This window comes from Octopus sinensis, linkage group LG27 (genome assembly GCF_006345805.1).
Source record: "Octopus sinensis linkage group LG27, ASM634580v1, whole genome shotgun sequence".
Taxonomy (NCBI): Eukaryota; Metazoa; Mollusca; class Cephalopoda; order Octopoda; family Octopodidae; genus Octopus; species Octopus sinensis.
In genome coordinates, this window is record NC_043023.1 from 7,113,933 (window position 1) to 7,136,432 (window position 22,500).

Genomic DNA, 22,500 nt, shown 5'->3' on the forward strand with positions numbered 1-22,500 from the left:
TATGTGGCACCAATACCTGAAATGACCAGCCTGTATGTGTGGAAGGCAGCGATTTTACCTGGCTTGATGTGTCTTATCAAGTACAGCAAATCGCCACATCTGCCGTTCACTTGTCCCAGCGTCTGAAGTTCCTTTCTCACCACTTCATCCCACATCTTCTTGGCTCTACCCCTTTCTCAGATACCATCCACAACTAGAGCTTGGTACTTCTTATACAGTTGTCCTCACCCATACGCATATATATATATACATATATATATATATATATATATATATATATATATATATATATATATATATATGTATATATATATATATGTATATATATATACATATATACTTATATCATGGCACTTAGTTGGTTACGACGACGAGGGTTCCAGCTGATCTGATCAACGGAACAGCTTGCTTGTGAAATTAATGTGCAAGTAACTGAGCACTCCACAGACACGTGTACCCTTAACGTAGTTCTCAGGGAGATTCAGCGTGGCACAGAGTGTGACAAGGCTGGCCCTTTGAAATACAGGTGCAACTCATTTTTGCCAGCTGAGTGGACTGGGGCAACGTGAAATAAAGTGTCTTGCTCAAGGACACAATGCGTCGCTGGGAATTGAACTTGTGACCTTACAATCATGAGCCGAATGTTCTTTTGTATATATATATATACATCATCATCATCATCATCATCATCATCATCGTTTAGCATCCGTTTTCCATGCTAGCATGGGTTGGGCGGTTCTACTGGGGTCTGTGAAGCCAGAAGGATTCATCAGGCCCAGTCAAATCTGGCAGTGTTTCTACAGCTGGATGCCCTTCCTAACACCAACCACTCCGTGAGTGTAGTGGGTGCTTTTTACGTGCCACCCGCACAGGTGCCAGACAGAGCTGATGTATATATATATATATATATATATATATATATACAAAATAAGAAAATGGAGAAATACATCTAAATCATTTATCAACTACCAGATAATACCCAATCATATACTTTATTAAACCACTTCATAAGAACATTAGGGTTAAACATAAAAATATATAACAAAACATCGTACATGAATGAGTAATCCCATGGAGGGTTGAATTTGCAACCCCTATCTCAATTTGTATATATAATATATATATATATATATATAATATATATATATATATATATATACAAAATAAGAAAATGGAGAAATACATCTAAATCATTTATCAACTACCAGATAATACCCAATCATATACTTTATTAAACCACTTCATAAGAACATTAGGGTTAAACATAAAAATATATAACAAAACATCGTACATGAATGAGTAATCCCATGGAGGGTTGAATTTGCAACCCCTATCACAATTTGTATATATATATATATATATATATATTATATATATATATATATATAACGGGAAGCTTTATGAAAATAAACAAAAGACGAAGGCAGGTGGAAAACAAACGAACAATTGTATTAGTATGGCGCTCAGGAAATATAAATAAAACAAGTCTTTAACGTTTCGAGCCTACGCTCTTCAACAGAAAGATACACAGAGAGAGAAAAACACAGAAAGAAGGAGAGAAAAAAAATGCGTGCTGTAGCTAACGAATCAACATGGCGATCTGATTTCGGCCAGAGGTCAAAGATCAAACATGAGACGCAAGAGCGAAATAAGGGGAGATAATAGGGTTGATAATAGGGTTGATAATAGGGTTGAAGGACCAGCTAATAGTGCGTATATATATATATATATATATATCTGTGTGTGTATGTATGTGCATGTAATATGTATATGTCTTTCTCTTCCCACCTGTAGCCCTGGCTGAAATCCCTCAGTGCTGGTGCAAACCTTCTGAGCAAAAGAGAAAACTCAGCATACATTCCCAGAGTCAACGGAGCATTCTATTCCAGCCAGCTGTCCCTGGGGTCACACCTGGAGTTCAATGAAGCGCGACACCTCTACACGAGGGTTGGCACATACCGGGGCCAGTTGGTTGCCATCCGACATGTCAACAAGAAACAAGTGGAACTCACCCGAGCCGTGAGGAAAGAGTTAAAGATTGTGAGTAGGTTTTTTTTTGTGTTTGTTATTGTTATATTAATTAAAATGTATATTTCATGTTTTACCTGTTTCAGTCATTAGACTGTGGGCATGCTGGGGCACTGGCACAAAGAACTTTTAGTCAAACAAATCAACCCTAGTACTTATCATCATCCTCATCCTCATCATCCTCATCATCATCATCATCATCATCATCATCGTCATCATCCTCATCATCATCATCATCATCATCATCATCATCATCCTCATCATCCTCATCATCCTCATCCTCATCATCCTCATCATCATCATCATCATCCTCCTCATCCTCATCATCCTCATCATCATCATCATCATCATCCTCATCCTCATCATCCTCATCATCATCATCATCCTCATCCTCATCATCCTCATCATCATCATCATCATCATCATCCTCATCCTCATCATCCTCATCATCATCATCATCATCCTCATCCTCATCATCCTCATCATCCTCATCATCATCATCATCATCATCATCATCATCATCATCGTTTAACGTCCGCTTTCCATGCTAGCATTCGTTGGACGGTTTAACTGAGGGCTTGTGGACCAGATGGCTGCACCAGGCTCCAATCTTGATCTGGCAGAGTTTCTACTGCTGGATTCCCTTCCTAACGCCAACCACTCCGAGAGTGTAGTGGGTGCTTTTACGTACCACCGGCACAAGGGCCAGTCTGGCGGTACTGGCGATGGCCACGCTCAAATGGTGTTTTTCATGTGCCACCAGCACAGGAGCCAGTCCAGCGACACTGGCAATGATCTCGCTCGAATGTTTTGTTCAGGTGCCAGCAGCGCAAGTGCCAGTAAGGCGACACTGGTAATGATCATGCTCAAATGGTACTTTTTCTTACTTATAATTTTGTAAAACTTGGTAGTTATTCTATTGGTGTCTTTTGCTGAACTGCTAATTAATAGAGATGTAAACAAACCAACACCAATTGTCAAAAGGAGTGTGTGGGAAAAAGACATGCACAAAGGCACACACACACACACACACATACACACACACACACACACACACACAAGCACAAAGACACACACACACACACATACACACACACAATCACAAAGACACACACACACACAAGCACAAAGACACACACACACAAGCACAAAGACACACACACACACACAAGCACAAAGACACATACACACACACACACACACATAAAAAGCAGTCAGTCCACTCTGTAACGTGGTTGGTGTGAAAACCCATGCCAAAACAGACACAAAACAGAAGCCTGGTGCAGTCTTCCATCAGGCCAGCTCCTGTCAAACCGTCCAACCAATGCCAGCATGGAAGGCAGACGTTAAACGATGATGATGATGATATATATATGATGAGCTTCTTTTAATTTCTGTCAACCAAATTCACTCATGAGAATTTTGTCAGTCTGATCCTATAATAGAAGATACTTGCCCAAGGTGCCACACAGTGGGACTGAACCTGGAACCATGTGGTTGAGAAGCAAACTTCTTATTTCTTTGTTGCCTACAAGCGGCTAAACATAGAGAGGACAAACAAGGACAGACAAAAGGATTAAGTCAATTATATCGACCCCAGTGCGTAACTGGTATTTATTTAATCAAGCCCGAAATGATGAAAGGCAAAGTCGTTCTCGGCGGAATTTGAACTCAGAACATAGCAGCAGACGAAATACTACTAAGCATTTTGCCCAGCATGCTAACGTTTCTGCCAGCTCACTGCCTTTGTGGTAAGAAGCAAACTTCTTACCACACAGCCACACCTGTACATAATTGTATGTTAATTAACTGTGTTCATTATTTGCTTTATGGGGGACCAGCATGTCAAAGAATAGATCCCACATTTCCTCTGTGTGTCATAAAAGGGGACTAAAAGAGGTTGAGGTAGGATATGCCTTCCAGCCTCATAAAGCCCTCACTAGCAATGAAAACCAAAACAGACCCACAGGTTGGGCAGGGAGTTACCATCTGAATGGTGCAAAGGTATCATCCACATGGATGTATGCGTGTGTGATAAATACAGAGCAGTGAAAGAGTCTATAATATGATGTTAGACGAATGTTCAGACACAAAGATGATAAAAACCAGTTTGTAGTAAAGGTATACGATAGTTGAAATGCTGTAACAAGAAGTTGAGGCAAAGTAGCAGAGGTGGTTGAGGCACATGTGTAAGAAGTTGTGGCTACTATGCTGCTGCTGGTCACTTGATACAGAAAGATCTCGCAGGTTGTATTTGCTGTTAACCATGGTGAAGTAATTCACAAACGGTGAGGAGATAGAACCTGTGTGACGGTTGCTGTGTACGTAGAGAGATGTTGTTGACGACGTTAAGATGACGGAGGCGACAAAGAAGGAGATTGCCGTATGCTGTTGGTCAAGTGTTGAAAAGTCTCCATGTGGCTGCTGTTGCTGGAACTGGCTGTGTGCTCTGTGGTCAGTTGTTAGACCTAAAAAGGTCTAGAACCGAAAGACAAAATACGGTGTTGAAGCTAGCATTTTATAGTGAACTATTGGCTCACCGCAATGTTTGGAAGAGGCTGTTTCATATGACCATATCAGAAGGCTGCGATTGGTTGGGATTCACATTGGCGCTTAGCAGAGCAAGAGACAAATTGTGCCAATACCAACCAATCAGAGAAGTGGACACAACAGGGTCCAAAAAGGCAGCTGAAGGTTAGCTGTTATCTACTACATTCATATTTATGTATATATAACAGAGAGAGAGAGCCCGCTACAGACCTAACATTTTCTCTGTGGTCATAAAAGGGGACTAAAAGAGGTAAGACTGTGTGGGGACCAGCATGCCAAAGAAGCGACCTAACATTTCCTCTGTGTGTCATAAAAGGGGACTGAAAGAGGTTGAGGTAGGATATGCATTCCGACCTCATAAAACCCTCCCCTAACCAATTTGTGTTCATAATTTATTCTCTTACAGCATTTGTCTCTTTCCACAGATTCGGGAGCTGAGACATCCGAACATCAACCCTTTTATAGGGGCCTGTGTCGATGGACCCTATGTTCTGATAATCAGTGAATACTGCTCCAAGGGTAGCCTTCAGGTATTGTCATTTACATGTGTTTTTTGTAAATGTTTTGATGTTTCTTATGCATTTTTTCTTGTTTCTTTTTGTTAAGGGGATGTAAACACGCCAGCATTGGTTGTCAAGCGGTGTTGGGGGACAAACAACATCAACAATAATAATAATAACAATATTAATAATAATAACAATAATAATAATAATAATAATAATAATAATAATCATCATCATCATCATCATCATCGTTTAACGTCCGTTCTCCATGCTAGCATGGGTTGGACGGTTCGACCAGGGTTCTGGGAAGCCAGAAGGCTGCACCAGGCTCCAGTCTAATCTGGCAATGTTTCTACAGCTGGATGCCCTTCCTAACGCCAACCACTCCGTGAGTGTAGTGGGTGCTTTTTACGTGCCACCTGCACAGGTGCCAGGCGAGGCTGGCAACGGCCACGGTCGGATTGGTGTATTTTATGTGCCACCGGCACAGAAGCCAGTCGAGGCGGTGCTGGCATCGGCCACGAGTCGGATAGTGCTTTTTACGTACCACCAGACCAGGGATCCTGGCTGGTTCAATTCAATTTCGATTTCGCTTTCCCCAACATGTCTTCACAAGCAAAGGGGGTTGGCATGGGTGCCTGTCGTACGGTCGCATTGGAGTATTTTACGTGCCATGGCCACGAGTCGGATAGTGCTTTTTACGTACCACCAGACCAGGGATCCTGGCTGGTTCAATTCGGTTTCGATTTCGCTTGCCCCAACATGTCTTTGCAAGCAGGGGGGTTGGCATGGGTGTCTGTCGTCGGATGAGGTTCTATATCGACTTCGCTTGCCTCAACAGGTCTTTGTGTCCAAGGGAGGAAAGGCATTCATAAGTGGGCTGGGCTCACTTGACCTGCCTGGTCTTCTCACGTACAGAATATTTCCAAAGGTCTCGGTCGCTGGTCATTTCCTCAGTGAGGCCTAAAGTTCGAAGGTCGTGCTTCACCACCTCGTCCCAGGTTTTCCTGGGTCTACCTCTTCCACGGGTTCCCTCAACTGCTAGGGATTGGCACTTTTTCACACACCTATCTTCATCCATTCTCGCCACATGACCATACCAGCGCAATCGTCTCTCTTGCACACCACAACTGATGCTTCTTAGGTACAACATTTCTCTCAAGGTGCTAACGCTCTGTCGAGTATGTACACTGACATTACACATCCATCGGAGCATACTGGCTTCATTCCTCACGAGTTTACGCATGTCCTCAGCAGTCACGGCCCATGTTTCACTGCCATGTAGCATGGCTGTTCGTACACATGCATCATACAGTCTGCCTTTTACTCTGAGCGAGAGGCCTTTAGTCACCAGCAGAGGTAAGAGCTCCCTAAACTTTGCCCAGGCTATTCTTATTCTAGCAGTTACACTTTCAGCGCACCCACCCCCACTACTGACTTGGTCACCTAGATAACGGAAGCTATCAACTACTTCTAGTTTTTCCCCCTGGAAAGTGACGGAAGTTGTTTTCTGCAGATTTTCGGAGGTTAATGCTCCCGAGCATCTGCCACATACAAAAACTATCTTCCCAGTTAGCCTACCTTTGACATTGCTGCACCTCTTATGTGTCCATAGCTTACACTGGGTACATCTTATAGAGTTTCTACCTACACCTTTTCTACAGATCAAGCAGGGCCATCTTCCTGAAGACATTTGTGGATTGTCTACCTTCCTACTTATTAGTACTTTGGTTTTAGCTAGGTTGACTCTAAGGCCCCTTGATTCTAAACCCTCCTTCCACACCTGGAACTTCTCCTCCAGTTCTGATAGTGACTCAGCAATAAGAGCAAGGTCGTTAGCGTAGAGGAGCTCCCAGGGACAGCCTGTCTTGAATTCCTCCGTAATTGCCTGGAGTACTATGATAAATAGGAGGGGGCTGAGTACTGAACCCTGGTGGACCCCACCCTCTACTTTGAATTCTTCTGTGTACATGTTGCCAACCCTAACCTTACTTACGGCATCTCTGTACATGGCTTGCACAGTCCTCACCAGCCATTCATCTATCCCTAGTTTCCTCATTGACCACCAGATAAGGGATCGAGGGACCCTATCAAAAGTTTTCTCCATGTCAACGAAAGCCAGGTACAGAGGCTTATCTTTGGCTAGGTATTTCTCCTGCAGCTGCCTTACCAGGAATATAGCATCAGTGGTACTTTTCCCTGGCACGAACCCAAACTGCATCTCATCTAAACTAACTCTCTCTCTAATTAGTTGGGCTATGACCCTCTCCGTAACCTTCATTACTTGATCCAACAGCTTGATACCTCTGTAATTATTTGTATCTAGGGCATCACCTTTACCTTTGTAGCAGTTGACTAGTATGCTGCTGCACCAGTCATTGGGTATGACTCCTTCGTGTATCACCTGGTTGACTATACGGGTGACTAGGTTATAGCCGACACTGCCAGATATTTTGAGCATCTCTGCAGTAATTCCTGATGGGCCTGGGGCTTTCCCTGTCTTCATGCTTCTAATTGCCTTGGCTACCACGGAACTATCAACTCGGATAGCTGGTCCCTCTGTTGGGTCAACATTCGGCAGACTCTCTTTATCCCATTCATTTTCTTTATTCAGCAACCTTTCATAGTGGCATCTCCAAACCTCTCTCTTTGCATCCTCATTTAGCGCAAGTGAACCATCATACATGCAAACACACTTCTCTCCTACCACATCACGATTCTCTCTCACACACTGTCTTGCAACACGAAATACCTCAAGTCTTTCATCCTCACGGCTCAGAACATTGGCAAATTTTTTCTTATCCGCTTCTCCTCTGGCTAAATAAACCTGTCTCCTAGCTTCCCTTCTGGCTGTCTGATACAATTCCCTGCTACCACCGTTCTTCCAGTCCTTCCAAGCCTGTCTCTTTTGTCTAATAGCCCTGTCAACCACAGTGTTCCACCACCATGTTACTCTGGGTCGAGACGGTACTTTGCTCCATCCACAGATCTGGTCGGTGGCTGTCAGCAGATTGTCCCGTAGAAATCTCCAGTTGCTTTCCACATTAAGTGAAGCTATATCCCCTTCTATTTCGTCAAAGGCTTCGAGTAGTATGTCTCTAAATCTCTGTCCATTTACAGGATCTTTAAGCTTCCAGACCCTTCTCCTCCAAGCAGGTCTTCTTCTGGGCAACCATTTAGCTCTGATCCTGAAGTCGCTAACTACTAATCTATGTTGAGGAGTACATTCTTCGCCTGGAATAATAATAATAATAATAATGATGATGATGATAATAATGATAATAATAATGATAATAATAATAATAATAACAACAACAACAACAATAACGATAATAACAATAACAACAACAACAACAATAATAATGATAATGATAATAATAATAACAACAACAACAATAATAATGATAATAACAATAATAATAACAATAACAACAACAGCAACAACAATAATGATAATAACAATAACAACAACAACAACAATAATGATAATAACAATAACAACAACAACAACAACAACAATAATGATAATGATAATAATAATAATAACAATAGATGACAATGGCATTCTTCTTTTAATTTTGATTCTATATCTTCTGGAGAAGTTACCTCAATCCTTTATATATTAACCATAATGAAGTAGATTGACAAATTTATTTTTCGAACCTGTTGAAGACACATGAGATGTTGAAATATCGTTCACTAGATGACAATGGCACTCTTCTTTTAATTTTGATTTAATAATAATAATAATAATAATAATAATAATAATAATAATGATAATGATAATAATAAAATGCCCTGATGCAGTACCAGGCAGTGGCTCTCATGGCTTCTGATCTTAACTGATTGGAAGTGTTATCATGTACATTTTGTCTTGATGCAAAAGATGGGCTACAGCAAATATTCTGCTCAATACCACAGATTTGCTTGTCAGTTCTTTGACCTTAACCAGTTGAGCATGTCCCTTAGTGGCTGATGATATGTGTGTCTCTGATCACGAGCAGAAGTAGTAGGAGAGCATCATAGCCATGTGTTGAGAGGGATTCTTGGAGGTTTGGGTAATTCACTTCTGGAAACAGGGGTGTTTTGTTCAACATCCTTAAACAACCCTTATTCAGGGACCTTTTGAGCGGGATGGGTTACTCGACCAGAAGAAACTTCTAACTGGGCCCCATCTGCAAGGTCATTCGCTGTTTATCTTGATATGAGATCACCATGTCGCGCACACATGGTTATGATGCATGTACTTGGTGTACCCTTATCAGACGGGTAGTCATGATGGGTATACTGGGCTTCGTATATTTTACCCCAGTGTCACTTTGATGGCATGCACTGCTCTCTCACTCAATAATAATAATAATAATAATAATAATGGTGTTGTTGCTATTGTAGGATATTCTAGAAAATGAAGAACTCCAGCTGGACAGAATGTTTACCGATTCCTTGGTCCATGATATCATCTTGGTAAGTGAACAGGCTGGATGCCATGTTTGTTGCTCTGTGTCTGTGTCACCCCAATAATATTTTGTATGTATGTGTGTGTCCATGTATATGTATGTGTATGTGTGAGTAGGTGTGCTTATGTGTCTGTATATGTATGTGTGCGATATCTTGCATGTGTGTGTACATGACTGTGTGTATATATGTATATGTGTGCATGTGTGTGTGCATGATTATGTGCCTGTATATGTATGTGTACATGTATATATGTGTAGGTGTGTTTATGTGTCTGTATATGTATGCATGTGTGTATGTGTGTAGGTGTGTGTATATGTGTATAAGTGTATGTGTATGCATGTGGACGAATGTGTGTATGTATGGGCCAACATCGTTTTAAAAAACAAAAAATAAAAGACAAAGACTAAGTCAGGGAACAATAAACAAGGTGTGTCAGTTTGAGGCTCAGGAAAAATATAAGAAGTCTTTGATATTTCGAGTCAATGCTCTTCTTCAGGAAAAATCTAGTTAAGAAAACACTTGGTGTATTCTTAACTAATTCTGTGTGTACATGTGTGTGTATGTGCTCATGTATGTGTATATGTAAATATATGTGTGTACAAACAGGACAGGATTGCAGGGGCACAAAGAAAATGGAAACTGCACATGTCCAGATCCAACTCTTTGCCTTTATTCATACAAACCAATACATCAGTGTATTATTGATATAAAAGATAGTTTAAAGCTCTCTTCAGCTGCAAACATTGTTAGTGCAAAGATTATGTGTACTTTTATATTGTGATGTAATCTTTGGACTAACAATATTTGCGGCTGAAGGGAGATTTAAACCATCTTTTATATTAATAATACAGTGATGTAATAACAGATTGTTTATAAAGCTTGAAACATGTGTACCGCGATATCCTTTGTGTTCTGTTTTTTGATTTATATTTGATTTATACTCTCTCACCTCTGCCACTATCTGGCATATACAGGTGCTTACACTTATCAAGTATATATATATATATATATATGTATGTATGTATATGTATGTGTGTGTGTCTTACCATGACATATTATTTTTCAGGGTATGAGTTATCTCCATGACAGTGAGGTGAAGTCCCATGGTAAACTGAAGTCCTCCAACTGCGTAGTGGACAGTCGATGGGTGCTGAAGGTCACCGATTTCGGCCTGCATCAGTTTATGGCAGATGCTAAGGACGACATTGGAGAGTTTGCCTACCACAGAAGTAAGTACTGCTCATCCACCACCCTCTTCTTCCTGCTTTCTGCCTGGATGGTCATCTGTTTAGACATTGGCCCAGGGTGTGTGTATGTGTGTTATGTGTGGAGAGCTATGTTGTCTTTCAAAGGTGGCGAGCTGGCAGAAACATTAGCACGCCGGGCGAAATACTTAGCGGTATTTCGTCTGCTGCTACGTTCTGAGTTCAAATTCCGCCAAGGTCGACTTTGCCTTTCATCCTTTCGGGGTCGATTAAATAAGTACCAGTTACGCACTGGGGTCGATATAATCGACTTAATCCACTTGTCTGTCCTTGTTTGTCCTCTCTGTGTTTAGCCCCTTGTGGGCAGTAAAGAAATAGGAGAGCTATGTTGCCTTTAATATGTTAGCAGTTTTCTAATGTGGAGTGGGTTCAGACTCAAGAAACAAGTGAAAAATAATGGTCATTTCAAATAATTCCTTTATTGGAGCAAATGTGGCTTACAGCTGTTTCCAGTAGCCATTATAGGTGCATTACTGATAGGCTTACTCAATGGTCTATTGATCAATTCAGGTAAATTGAACAACCTAAGAAGATGCTACCTTCATTGGAGCCATTTCTTGAAAAATATAGATTTGTGATGACCCATAACCTGGGGCCCTACCAAAAGGTTACTTGGGGTTCTTCACTAATCTAAGTAGTATTGTTAGCCTGATATGCCAACAGAGCGCTTATAAAGTATATTGCCTGGAAGGATATATATATGTATATACATATATATGTGTGTGAACATATATATATATGTATGTATATATATGTATGTGTGTATATGTATGTATATATATATATATATAATATATATATATATATATATATATATATATATATTGCTGTTTTTACTCTGAGATCTCCCTTTTTAGTAGAAGAAATAGCTATAACTCTTTGACTGCTATTTCTAAATTCGGTATGTGGTAAGGCATTCGTTGCTAAACCCTTTATTGCTTAGTATTACTTAAATTTTCCTCGAATGAGGCTTTTACATGCCGAAGACTACTTGGTGTAACTGATAATTATTCCAAATTAATTAATTTCACCCTTCATTATTACGGATAACCATATTTTATCTCAGTAGATGACCACAGCATCTTGTTTTGGCTACACGCGGGTGGGAAGGGGCTGGTGACACAATCTTTTCATTCACACTTTGAATTTGGTGATACTAGTTGCGGATTCTAGCTCGCTCTGATACTGAGTTGAGTTGGTGCCTTCTAGTATCTCAAAATTCAATATATAATCATTTATGATTATAGTATTCTACGCTGAAGAGAAAAGAAGTTTGGGTAAGGTAGAATTATTTAATATTTAATTCTTATGCTTTCCTAAAAACTTGATTTCGAAACGTGCGTCCGTAGATAACTTAAAATTGTATGATAGATTGCCGTCAATTCATTCTCTCTTACCTGTTTGTGTCTGCCTTCCAATTGCTGTTTTTACTGAGATCTCCCTTTTTAGTAGAAGAAATAGCTATAACTCTTTGACTGCTATTTCTAAATTCGGTATGTGGTAAGGCAATTCGTTGCTAAACCCTTTATTGCTTAGTATATATATATATATATATGTATATGCATATATATGTGTGTGAACATATATATATGTATGTATATATATGTATGTGTGTATGTATATATATATATATATATATATATATATATATATATATATATTCATATATGTGTGTGTATATATATATACACACATACATATATATATATATATTATATATATATATATATATATATAATATATATATATATATATATTTGTATATATATATATATTTGTATATATATATATATATATATATATGAAATACAAAAATGGGACAAGAATGCAAAACATCCAGACAGACAATACAAAGAAAACAAGGACGGGTCATTCAGAGTTTTTTATCCTCAGTCGAATTCCAGATTATCTTTGCAATTTTCAGCTGGTTATACTCGAGATTGCTCCAATCTGGCCAGCCCCAAGGAAAAACTAAGCTAAGAGCATTAGATTCCTTGGAAGAAAGCAGTGAATGTATATGGAAACATGGACAGAAAAAAACGGACAAATGTTGCACAAATACAAATAACAGGACAAAACAACAGGTGTGTGTGTGTGTGTGTGTGTGTATAATGAGAGTGAGAATGATTGACCAAATGATCAATAAAGCAACTGATAAGTAAATTAGTTACATACTTAACCAACAGATGAATAATGAAGCAGTGAAATACAACCAGTGTGTGTGCTTGCTATTAGCATAATGACCCCACCAAGACAACAATATATATATATATATATATATATATACACATTATCGCCCCTCTTTCTATTTATGTGTATAAATTATTTAATTTATCAATTATTTATGTATGCTAATTTATTAATTATTAATGTATGCTAATTTATGTTTGCTCTCTTCTATTTCTCTTCCTCTTTGCAATCCTCTCATCCCCCCTACATCATATTTTACCCCCACTGCCTTTTCCTTCAAACAAAACACCCTGCTACCACCACTGCTACTACCACCAACACCATCATCACCATCACTACCATCACCATCACAACCACCTCCACTATCCACTTTCACTGTCTCCACCACCAATTCCACAACTACCACTACCGCCAACACCACCACCTCCACCACCACCACCACCACCACCACCATCAGATCTGCTGTGGAGAGCCCCGGAACTTCTGAGAGACAAGAGTTCTCCACCACGTGGTACTCAACCTGGGGACGTCTTCTCATTCGCTGTGATACTCTATGAAATCTATGGCAGGAAAGGTCCCTATGGGGACTCTGAGTTTACACCAAAAGGTAAGAAAGTAGATGTAGTGGCATCCATGACATGCACCTTTGCAGTTAATGCATGCATATGTTTGCGTATGTGCTTTTAAATATATATATATATATATATATATATATATATATATATATATATATATATAGGCACAGAGTGGCTGTGTGGGAAGTAGATTGGTTATGAACCACATAGTTCCGGGTTCAGTCCCACTGCATGGCACCTTGGGCAAGTGTCTTCTACTATAGCCTCAGGTCGACCAAAGCCTTGTGAGTGGATTTGGTAGAAAGAAACTGAAAGAAGCCCATCATATACACTCATACACACACACACACACACACACACATATAGGTGCAGGAGTGGCTGTGTGGTAAGTAGCTTGCTTACCAACCACAGGATAAGTTATTACATCTGGGAAAGTACAGAACAGGAAAATTTTCTTGAGGCTATGCTATTATGCTAATTAATAATGTGTCAAATGTGTCAATTAGTGGTGTTTTCAATAATTCTTTCCTTACCTCAATGATGCCAGTAAGACATATTAAAAGTCCCCTAGAACTATATTCATAAAAAGGTATAGAACTATATTATCACCCTCAAATTTGAGAAACAAACACTAATAACTTTTTCCGTTTAAAACTCCATTGCATTAGACTGATACCATAAAATTCTTCAAATTGAGCTCTATCATTTAAGCTTAATTGAAATATAGTCTGTTTTTAAAATAAAAAGTTAATTCTACTTAAATCCAATTTTTTGCTTTATTTATATTTTTTCATGATATTTTACCTCATAATATTTTTCTACAAATTTTTGTTGCATGGGACCATAACTATAAAATTCTTCATGCTTTCTTCTATCATTGAATCTAAGATAAATATATTTTACTTTTAAAATAAAAAAGTTATTTAGATCTAAACTTGACTGGTGGTGTTACCTACTCTCGTATAATGTCGCTACAAATTTTGATGTAAACTTTTTTCTACTGGACCAAATCTCAATTTTTTATGTCAAAATGTAGCTAGGGACAAGTCCTCTTCAAAAATGTTAATGGTTTTCCATTTGGTTAAGAACTGAATTAACGACAAGCTCTGAAAAATGCTGCATGGGAGTAAATTGCGGTCATAAGAATATTATTCAGCTACAGTAGTAGTTGAATGATATATATATTAAATGATTGTTACGGAAGACAGAGTGTAACTAGAACCTTTATTAGCACAACAATCGTTTCGGCTTCATTCTGCACTGCACCTTAGTGGGTGTGGGATGATGTAATGGCATCAGATGCAACACATATTGCAGTAAACCTCTTGAGGTGATGCAACATGCTTTAAAAGTTACCAGATTTACATTTCACTTTCACTCCAAGTTATACGCTGGTGGTGAGTTGCTAGCAGTTCAGACACATTTGGTTAAGTGAGGAAGATATAGTCAGGAAGAAAATAAAAACACAAAGAATCTAATGTTTTCTTTTTCATTTTCCACTTTTAATACCTACTTCTTTCTTGCTTTTTCTCTCATTTTTAGTTTGTTATGCTATGTGGGCAGTGCCTGAAGATTGTGCTGGGACACCAGATGTGTTAAAAAATACTTGCATGCTCTCATCAATAGCACATAAAAACATTTATTATGTTTATTAAATGATATATATATGTCTGTTCAGTTTACACTTGTATCTCTCTCTCTCCACTTCAGTCTCTTCTTCTCTCTTTTGGTGTCTCTGTTTCTCCCTGATTCTCTTGCTCTCCTCCATTCTACCATTTTGTTTCAATTTTTCTACTTCCTGCCTCTCTTTCTCTCCCATTCTCTATCTCTATCTTTTTCTTTCCCTCTTTTTCTCTTTCTTTCCCTCTCCTTCATGCCCTTCTTCTCTCTTTCTGTTTTCCTCTCCCTCATTCTCTACTCTCTCTTCCTCTCCCTTGCTCTCTCTTTTCCTTTCTGTTTTTCTCTCCTGCTTTCTTCCCCCTTCTTTCTCTCCTTTCCTCTTTGTCTTTCCCTCTTTCCCTTCTCTCTACTCTTCTCTCCCTCATTCTATCTCTCTTCTCTCTCTCTCTCTCATTCTATCTCTCTCTCCAATTCTCTCTCTCTCTTCTCTCTCTCTCTCTCTCATTCTCTCTCACTCTCTCACTCTTCTCTCTCTCCCTTCTCTCTCTCTCTCTTCTCTCTTTCTATTTCTCTCTCTCTCTCTCTCTTGATCTTTCTTGCACCACATTATATACCTCTTCTTTCTCACCTCCATCTTTCACCTCCAGAGATCATCGAGCGTGTCCGTCGGCCCCACAACGGTGTACCATTCCGGCCACGGTTGGCCGCCCTCGAAACCATCGAACGCTGCACCACTGACGTCATCAAAGAATGCTGGGATGAGGAACCAAACAAGCGGCCAGATTTCAAAGTCATTCGCCACAAACTGAAGCCAATGTTGAAGGGCATGTAAGTAATAAGAATTTCAAAGTTTTAGCACAAGGCCATCAATGCTGGGAATAGGGGGCAAGTCTATTACACTGACCCCAGTGTTCAACTGGTACTTTTTTTATCAACCCCGAAAAGATGAAAGGCAGAGTCAACCATTGAATTTTGACAGATTAAGTCGATTATATCAACCCCAGTGCATAACTGGTACTTAATTTATCGATCCAGAAAGGATGAAAGGCAAAGTCGACCTCGGCGGAATTTGAACTCACAACGTAACGGCAGACAAAATACCGGTAAATATTTCACCCGGCGTGCTAACGATTCTGCCAGCTTGTTGCCTTTCTTAATAATAATAATCATAATCCTTTCTACTGGAGGCACAAGGCTTGAAATTTGGGGGAACGGTTTAAGTTGATTACATCAACCCCAGTGCATAATTGGTACTTGTTTAATTGAGCCCGAAAGGATGAAAGACAAAGTCAACTCTGGTGGAATTTGAACTTAGAACATAGCAGCAGATGAGATACCGCTAAGCATTTCCTCTGGTGTGCTAACGATTCTGCCAGCTCATTGTCTTAGCATGTAAAGTAATAATGTGAATCTTTGTGGAAGAATGATAGGGGCCATGGTGACCTTGAAGTGTTGTAGGGGTCAGAGTGAAGGCTATAGAGGGAGAGAAAGAGAGAGAAGAGAAGTGTTGGAGATGATATGATATTGTGTGGTGGTGGTTGAGGTTGTTGCTGTTGTTTTGGTGATGGTGGTGGATGTGGTTGTGGTGGTGGTTGTTGCTGTTGTTGTTGTTGTGGTGGTGGTGGTGGTGGTGGTGGTGATATTGGTGGTAGTGGTAGTTGTGGTGGTAAAAGAAAGAGTAGGTGTGGAAGAAGGAGGGAAGGATGATGGTTGAAGGTATCGTTATGGGAGAGGAGTGAGTAGGAGTGAATGAGGTAGAGGGAGGAGTTAATGTCTCATCAGGCAGTGAAGCAGCTTTGTATGCCTTTCAGCCCCTTCTACTCTAACGCCAGAGCTGTTCAGGGCCATTCCAATGATGTAGGCAACAAAACTTCCACACAGCAGCACAAGCATTGTTGAGTCAGATATTGTGACTCCTTGGCCAGATGTTTCTGTCATCTTCAATGCTTGTTCTTGCTGCACCACTTGTCCTCTCTATATGCAATGTGTTGTGTAGTGGTGTGTATAACCACTTATCTCATCATCATCATCGCTTAATGTCCGTTTTCCATGCTAGCATGGGTTGGACGGTTCGACCTGGGTCTAGGAAGCCAGAAGGCTGCACCAGGCTCCAGTCTGATCTGGCAGTGTTTCTACAACTAGATGCCCTTCCTAATGCCAACCACTCTGTGAGTGTAGTGGGTGCCCTATGAATGTAGTGGGTGCAGTTGGCTTGTTGGTCTAGGGGTATGATTTTCGCTTATCTATTCTTTATTATAAAACCTTGACCTTTACAGGAAATCCAACATCTTTGACAACATGGTGGCCATGATGGAGAAATATGCTAGTAATTTGGAAGCAGTGATCCAAGACAGGACTGGGCAATTAATTGAGGAGAAGAAGAAAACAGAAGAACTGTTATTACAGATGTTACCACGGTGAGATTTTGGTCCTTACACTCTGTCATGCGTGCACATTGACATTACGCATCCAACAGATTGACATTACATTATGTTACGTCATATTATGTTGTACATTCAATTATACATTACAGGTCTGTGGCGGAACAACTGAAGCGTGGAAAGAAAGTGGAGGCTGAAATGTTCGACAGCGTGACGATATACCTGAGTGACATTTGTGGATTTACTGCAATGTCTTCAGAAAGTACCCCCATGCAGGTAACAACTGTAATTTTTACAACACATACGTGTATAAACACTACACTTTTAGTTAACTTTAGTTAATTTTTGTTTTCTCATGATGTAACCCCAAAAAACATTGTCAGGAAGATGCACGCTGTAAAAGCGCATCTTTGATGCAAGTTTGAGGAATTGCAGGTGTATTGTCTATAGCTGCAAATGTTATTCTTTTACTCTTTTACTCTTTTTCAGTTATTTGTCTGTGGCCATGCTGTAGCACCGCCTTGAAGGGCAATTTTTACATTCTTTTATTCTTTTATTTGTTTTAGTCGTTTGACTGTGGCCATGCTGGAGCACCGCCTTTAGTCGAGCAAATTGACCCCAGGACTTATTCTTTGCAAGCCTAGTACATATTCTATCAGTGTCTTTTGCTGAGCCGCTAAGTGACAGGGATGCAAACACACCAGCATCGGTTGTTAAGCGATGTTGGGGGAACAAACACAGACGCACAAACATATATATACATACATACATACATACATATGATGAATGATGATGATATATATATATATATATATATATATATATATATATATACGATGGGCTTTGGAACCATGTGGTTGGGAAGCAAGGTTCTAACCACACAGCATTGCCTGCACCTGTTATTTACATTATTTACATTATTTACATTATTTACGTTATTTACATTATTTACATTTGACGGATATTTGTCCTCATCTTGTTTGTTATTAACACGTTTCGGCTGATATACCCTCCAGCCTTCTTCAGGTGTCTTGGGGGAAATTTCGAACCTGGGTTCTCATTCCTAAGGTATTTTTCAATGTTGTTGTTGTTATTATTATTATTGTTTCTATTATTATTATTATTGTGTTTTTTACACTGCTAATAACACAAACTTTTCTTCTTTTTTCTTCTTTTCACCTCTTTTTCCTTCTCAACCTGTCCCTCTGTCTTTATCACTCTTTCCTTTCCTCCCTCCCTCCCTCACCCCATATCTCTTCCCCTCTCTGTCTCCGTATCTCTCTATTTCTCCCTTTCTCTCATTCTCTCTCTCTCCCCTCTCCCCTCTTTTACCGTCCCTTCTCCCCCTCTCCCCCCTTCTCTCCCCTTCCCTCCCACCGTTTCCCTCTCTCACTCTCTCCCCTCCCCTATCTTCTTCCACTCTCTCTCCCCGTCTCTCTCTCACTTTCCCCTCTCCACTCCTCTGCACCCTTCTCTCTCTTTCTTTTCTCTCCTCCTCTGCACCCTTCTCTCCCATTCCCTCCCACTGTTTCCCTCTCTCCCCCTCCATTCTCTCCTTCGTTCTCTCTCCCTCACTCTTTCCCCTCCCTCTCCCCTCCTCTGCACACTTCTCTCCCCTTCCCTCCCACCATTTCCCTCTCTCCTTCACTCTCTCCCTGACCCTATCTTCTTCCCTCCCTCCTCTCTCTCTCTTTCCCCTCTCCCCTCCCCTGCACCCGTCTCTCCCCTTCCCTCCCACCGTATCCCACTCACCCCCAAATCCAGGTAGTAAACCTCCTCAACGACCTCTACACCCTCTTCGATGGAATCATCGGCAACTACGATGTATACAAAGTGGAGACAATCGGAGACGCCTACATGGTGGTCAGCGGACTTCCCAAGACCAACGGAATTCTGCATGCGGGGGAAGCAGCCTCCATGTCTCTGCATCTGCTCGACGCCATCCGAAAGTTCCGCATCCGCCACCGACCGAACGACACGCTGAAACTGCGCATTGGCCTGCACTCGGGGTCATGCGTGTCTGGGGTCGTTGGTCAGAAGATGCCACGCTACTGTCTCTTTGGAGACACGGTCAACACAGCATCACGCATGGAGTCAACCGGACAGCGTGAGTATTGTGTGTGTGTGTGTGTATGTGTGTGTGTGTCTGCGTGTGTGTGTGTCTGTGTGTGTGTGTGTCTATGTGTGTCTGTGTGTGCGTGTCTGTGTGTGTGTGTGTTTGTGTGTGTGTGTTTGTGTGTGTGTTTGTGTGTGTGTATGTGTGTGTGTGTTTGTGTGTGTGTGTGTGTGTATTTGTGTGTGTTTGTGTGTGTGTGTTTGTGTGTTTGTGTGTTTGTGTGTGTGTTTGTGTGTGTGTATGTGTGTGTGTGTGTCTGTGTGTGTGTGTCTGTGTGTGTGTGTGTGTGTTTGTGTGTGTCTGTGTGTCTGTGTGTGTGTGTGTTTGTGTGTGTGTGTCTGTGTAATGTAGCTGATGACCCAGTAAGTGTTGTTGTTGTTGTTTGTTCCTTCTCAAACCATGCCTGGCTCATAAGGGCCGGTTTCCCGGTTTCTTTGGCGTTTAGGTTCCCCACCTGGTTGGGACGCTGGTCCGTCACAGGTGAGCCGCAAGATGCAGGAGGAAAGAGTGAGAGAAAGTTGTGGCAAAAAAGTCAGCATAAGTTCAACATTACCTTCTCCCGGAGCTGCATGGAGCTTAGGTGTTTCACTCATAAACACACACATCGCCCAGTCTGAGATTTGAACCTGCGATTCCTTGACCATGAGTCAGCTGCTTTAACTACTGGGCCATGTGTCTCCATAACCCATTGAGTACACAGTTGAAAATTGAGAGCAGCTGGAGACTGTCTCAAATACAAAATGATTAATTTTATATCTACAATCACTGGCTCGGAAACGATATTTGCATTAGGGGGTGCAAACCCAGGTCCTAAATTTTTTTCAAACAAGATCTTATTTTTTTAAAATTTGTTTTTGTTCTTTGTTCATTGTGAAGAAACCTAACTTCCAGCTATTTTTTGTAGACCATTTTTTATTCACTGTTTTCTAAACCTGAAAACAGTAAGGGGTGCAAATTTTGATTTTGTACCCCACAAAAACTTTAGGAGGTGCACTTGCACCCCCTGCACCCCCTGTTCCCAGCCCCATGTCTACAACAATATATATATATGTATGTATATATATATATACCAATTAAGGACTGCACACGAAAAGTGGACAGTCAACATGCTAGATATAGACGTCAAATCGCCATTCTCCACAAAAAGTTATGTTCTCAGATCAAACTCAACAAAACCAAAGTAATAAACAAGTGAAAAATATACGAAATAAATATTTACCCATGTACTAAATTTAGTTTCAGCTGTTATTTTCCGCAAGGAAAAGTGCAACATCATCAGCATGGTCCCATATAAAATGTAATTTGCTGGACTAAATGCCAACACGACACCAAAATATCGCGTGCATGGAGTCCGGCCTATTACATTTGAAATATATATTTCAAATGCCTCTACTTTTGGCGCGATGAGACCCGAGAAAACTAGCCTGCAGCTAATAGTTAGCAGCAGTTAATTTATCGGTTAGAGAACAAATATTTATAAAATTAAAATTTAGGGTAAAAATTGATATTTATCAATTAGAACCAGTGGTCTAGCATATTAAAAAAAGAATCCGAAGATTAAAATATTTATATATACCAATTAAGGACTTAATTGGTATATATAAATATTTTAATCTTCGGATTCTTTTTTTAATATGCTAGACCACTGGTTCTAATTGATAAATATCAATTTTTACCCTAAATTTTAATTTTATAATTAATTAATTTTATATATATATATATAGGTTATAAGAGGTAATGATGTCATTGAGACCCAAAGGTGTCAAGTAAAGTTGAGTAAGTGTGTAGATAGAACATTTATAGATAAATGTTCTAATATCTACACAGCCTTGGTTTTTTATCTCACTATGTAAAAAATTCTTATATATATATATATATGTATGTATGTATGTGTGTGTGTGTGTGTGTGTGTGTGTATATATATATATATATTATATATATATATATATACACACCATATTTTAACATATATAAAGAACCCTTGTGTACAAGGAACCCATTAATTTTGGGGCCTTAAAATTTGGAAAAATGGTTTTGTGAGGGATTATAATACTATCTATGTATAAGAAACTCCCATATATTTTAACTTTACTTTTGACAAAAAAAGGGTTCCTTATACACATTAAAATATGGTATATATATTTAAGTGTGTGTGTGTGTGTTTGTGTGTGTGTGATATGCATATTTATGTGTATATGCGCCTGGTAATATGTGTGTGTTAGTGTGAATGAAAGCATTACTTCCCTGACCTATCTATCTATTTCTCATTGCAGCCCTTAAAATCCACTGTTCCCAGCAATGTAAGGAGTTATTGGACCAACTTGGTGGTTATGAGGTCGAAGAACGTGGTATAGTACATCTGAAGGTGAGTCACACTGACAAGAGTTCAATTCCCAGTTCCTTTTACACATATTTCTGTACTTATGTGAGGTTGTGAGTTCGATTCCAAGACTGGACTTTGTGTTGTGTTCTTGAGCAAGACACTTTATGTATTTCTGTACTTAGCTTTTAGCTCTCCAATGGACCGTGAGCCATTTCAATAGGCAGAGAGCCTTCTCTAAATAACCCAAACGTTTGATTTTTTTACTTCCCACAAGGGGCAACATAGATAAGGGACAATATATTCTGATTGGGGTCAGATGGACGGATGAATATAACATAAAGATGACATTAAAAATTCACAAAAATATAAATAAATCGAATGATAGAACAGACCAGAAGACATTACAGATGGAGTGGGAAGGCAGGTTCAATTCAGGCCCCACGAGCCCCTAGTGCATACTATATACGAGGTTAAAAATGAAAAATATTTTC

The 22,500-nt window shown here is 39.9% G+C and overlaps 1 protein-coding gene across 4 annotated transcripts in view; it reads left to right on the plus strand.

Moving 5' to 3' along the window:
• Positions 1–22,500, plus strand: part of LOC118768162 (guanylate cyclase 32E-like) — a 64,336-nt gene that overhangs the window by 39,823 nt on the left and 2,013 nt on the right. For all 4 annotated transcript variants that reach the window (XM_036514102.1, XM_036514104.1, XM_036514105.1 and 1 more), the window contains 10 exons: positions 1,795–2,040; positions 5,004–5,108; positions 9,474–9,545; positions 10,606–10,768; positions 13,452–13,601; positions 15,837–16,017; positions 17,466–17,606; positions 17,723–17,846; positions 19,335–19,677; positions 21,960–22,051. In XM_036514102.1, the coding sequence (XP_036369995.1) occupies positions 1,795–2,040; positions 5,004–5,108; positions 9,474–9,545; positions 10,606–10,768; positions 13,452–13,601; positions 15,837–16,017; positions 17,466–17,606; positions 17,723–17,846; positions 19,335–19,677; positions 21,960–22,051 (1,617 nt within the window). The remainder of the gene's footprint in view (positions 1–1,794; positions 2,041–5,003; positions 5,109–9,473; positions 9,546–10,605; positions 10,769–13,451; positions 13,602–15,836; positions 16,018–17,465; positions 17,607–17,722; positions 17,847–19,334; positions 19,678–21,959; positions 22,052–22,500) is intronic.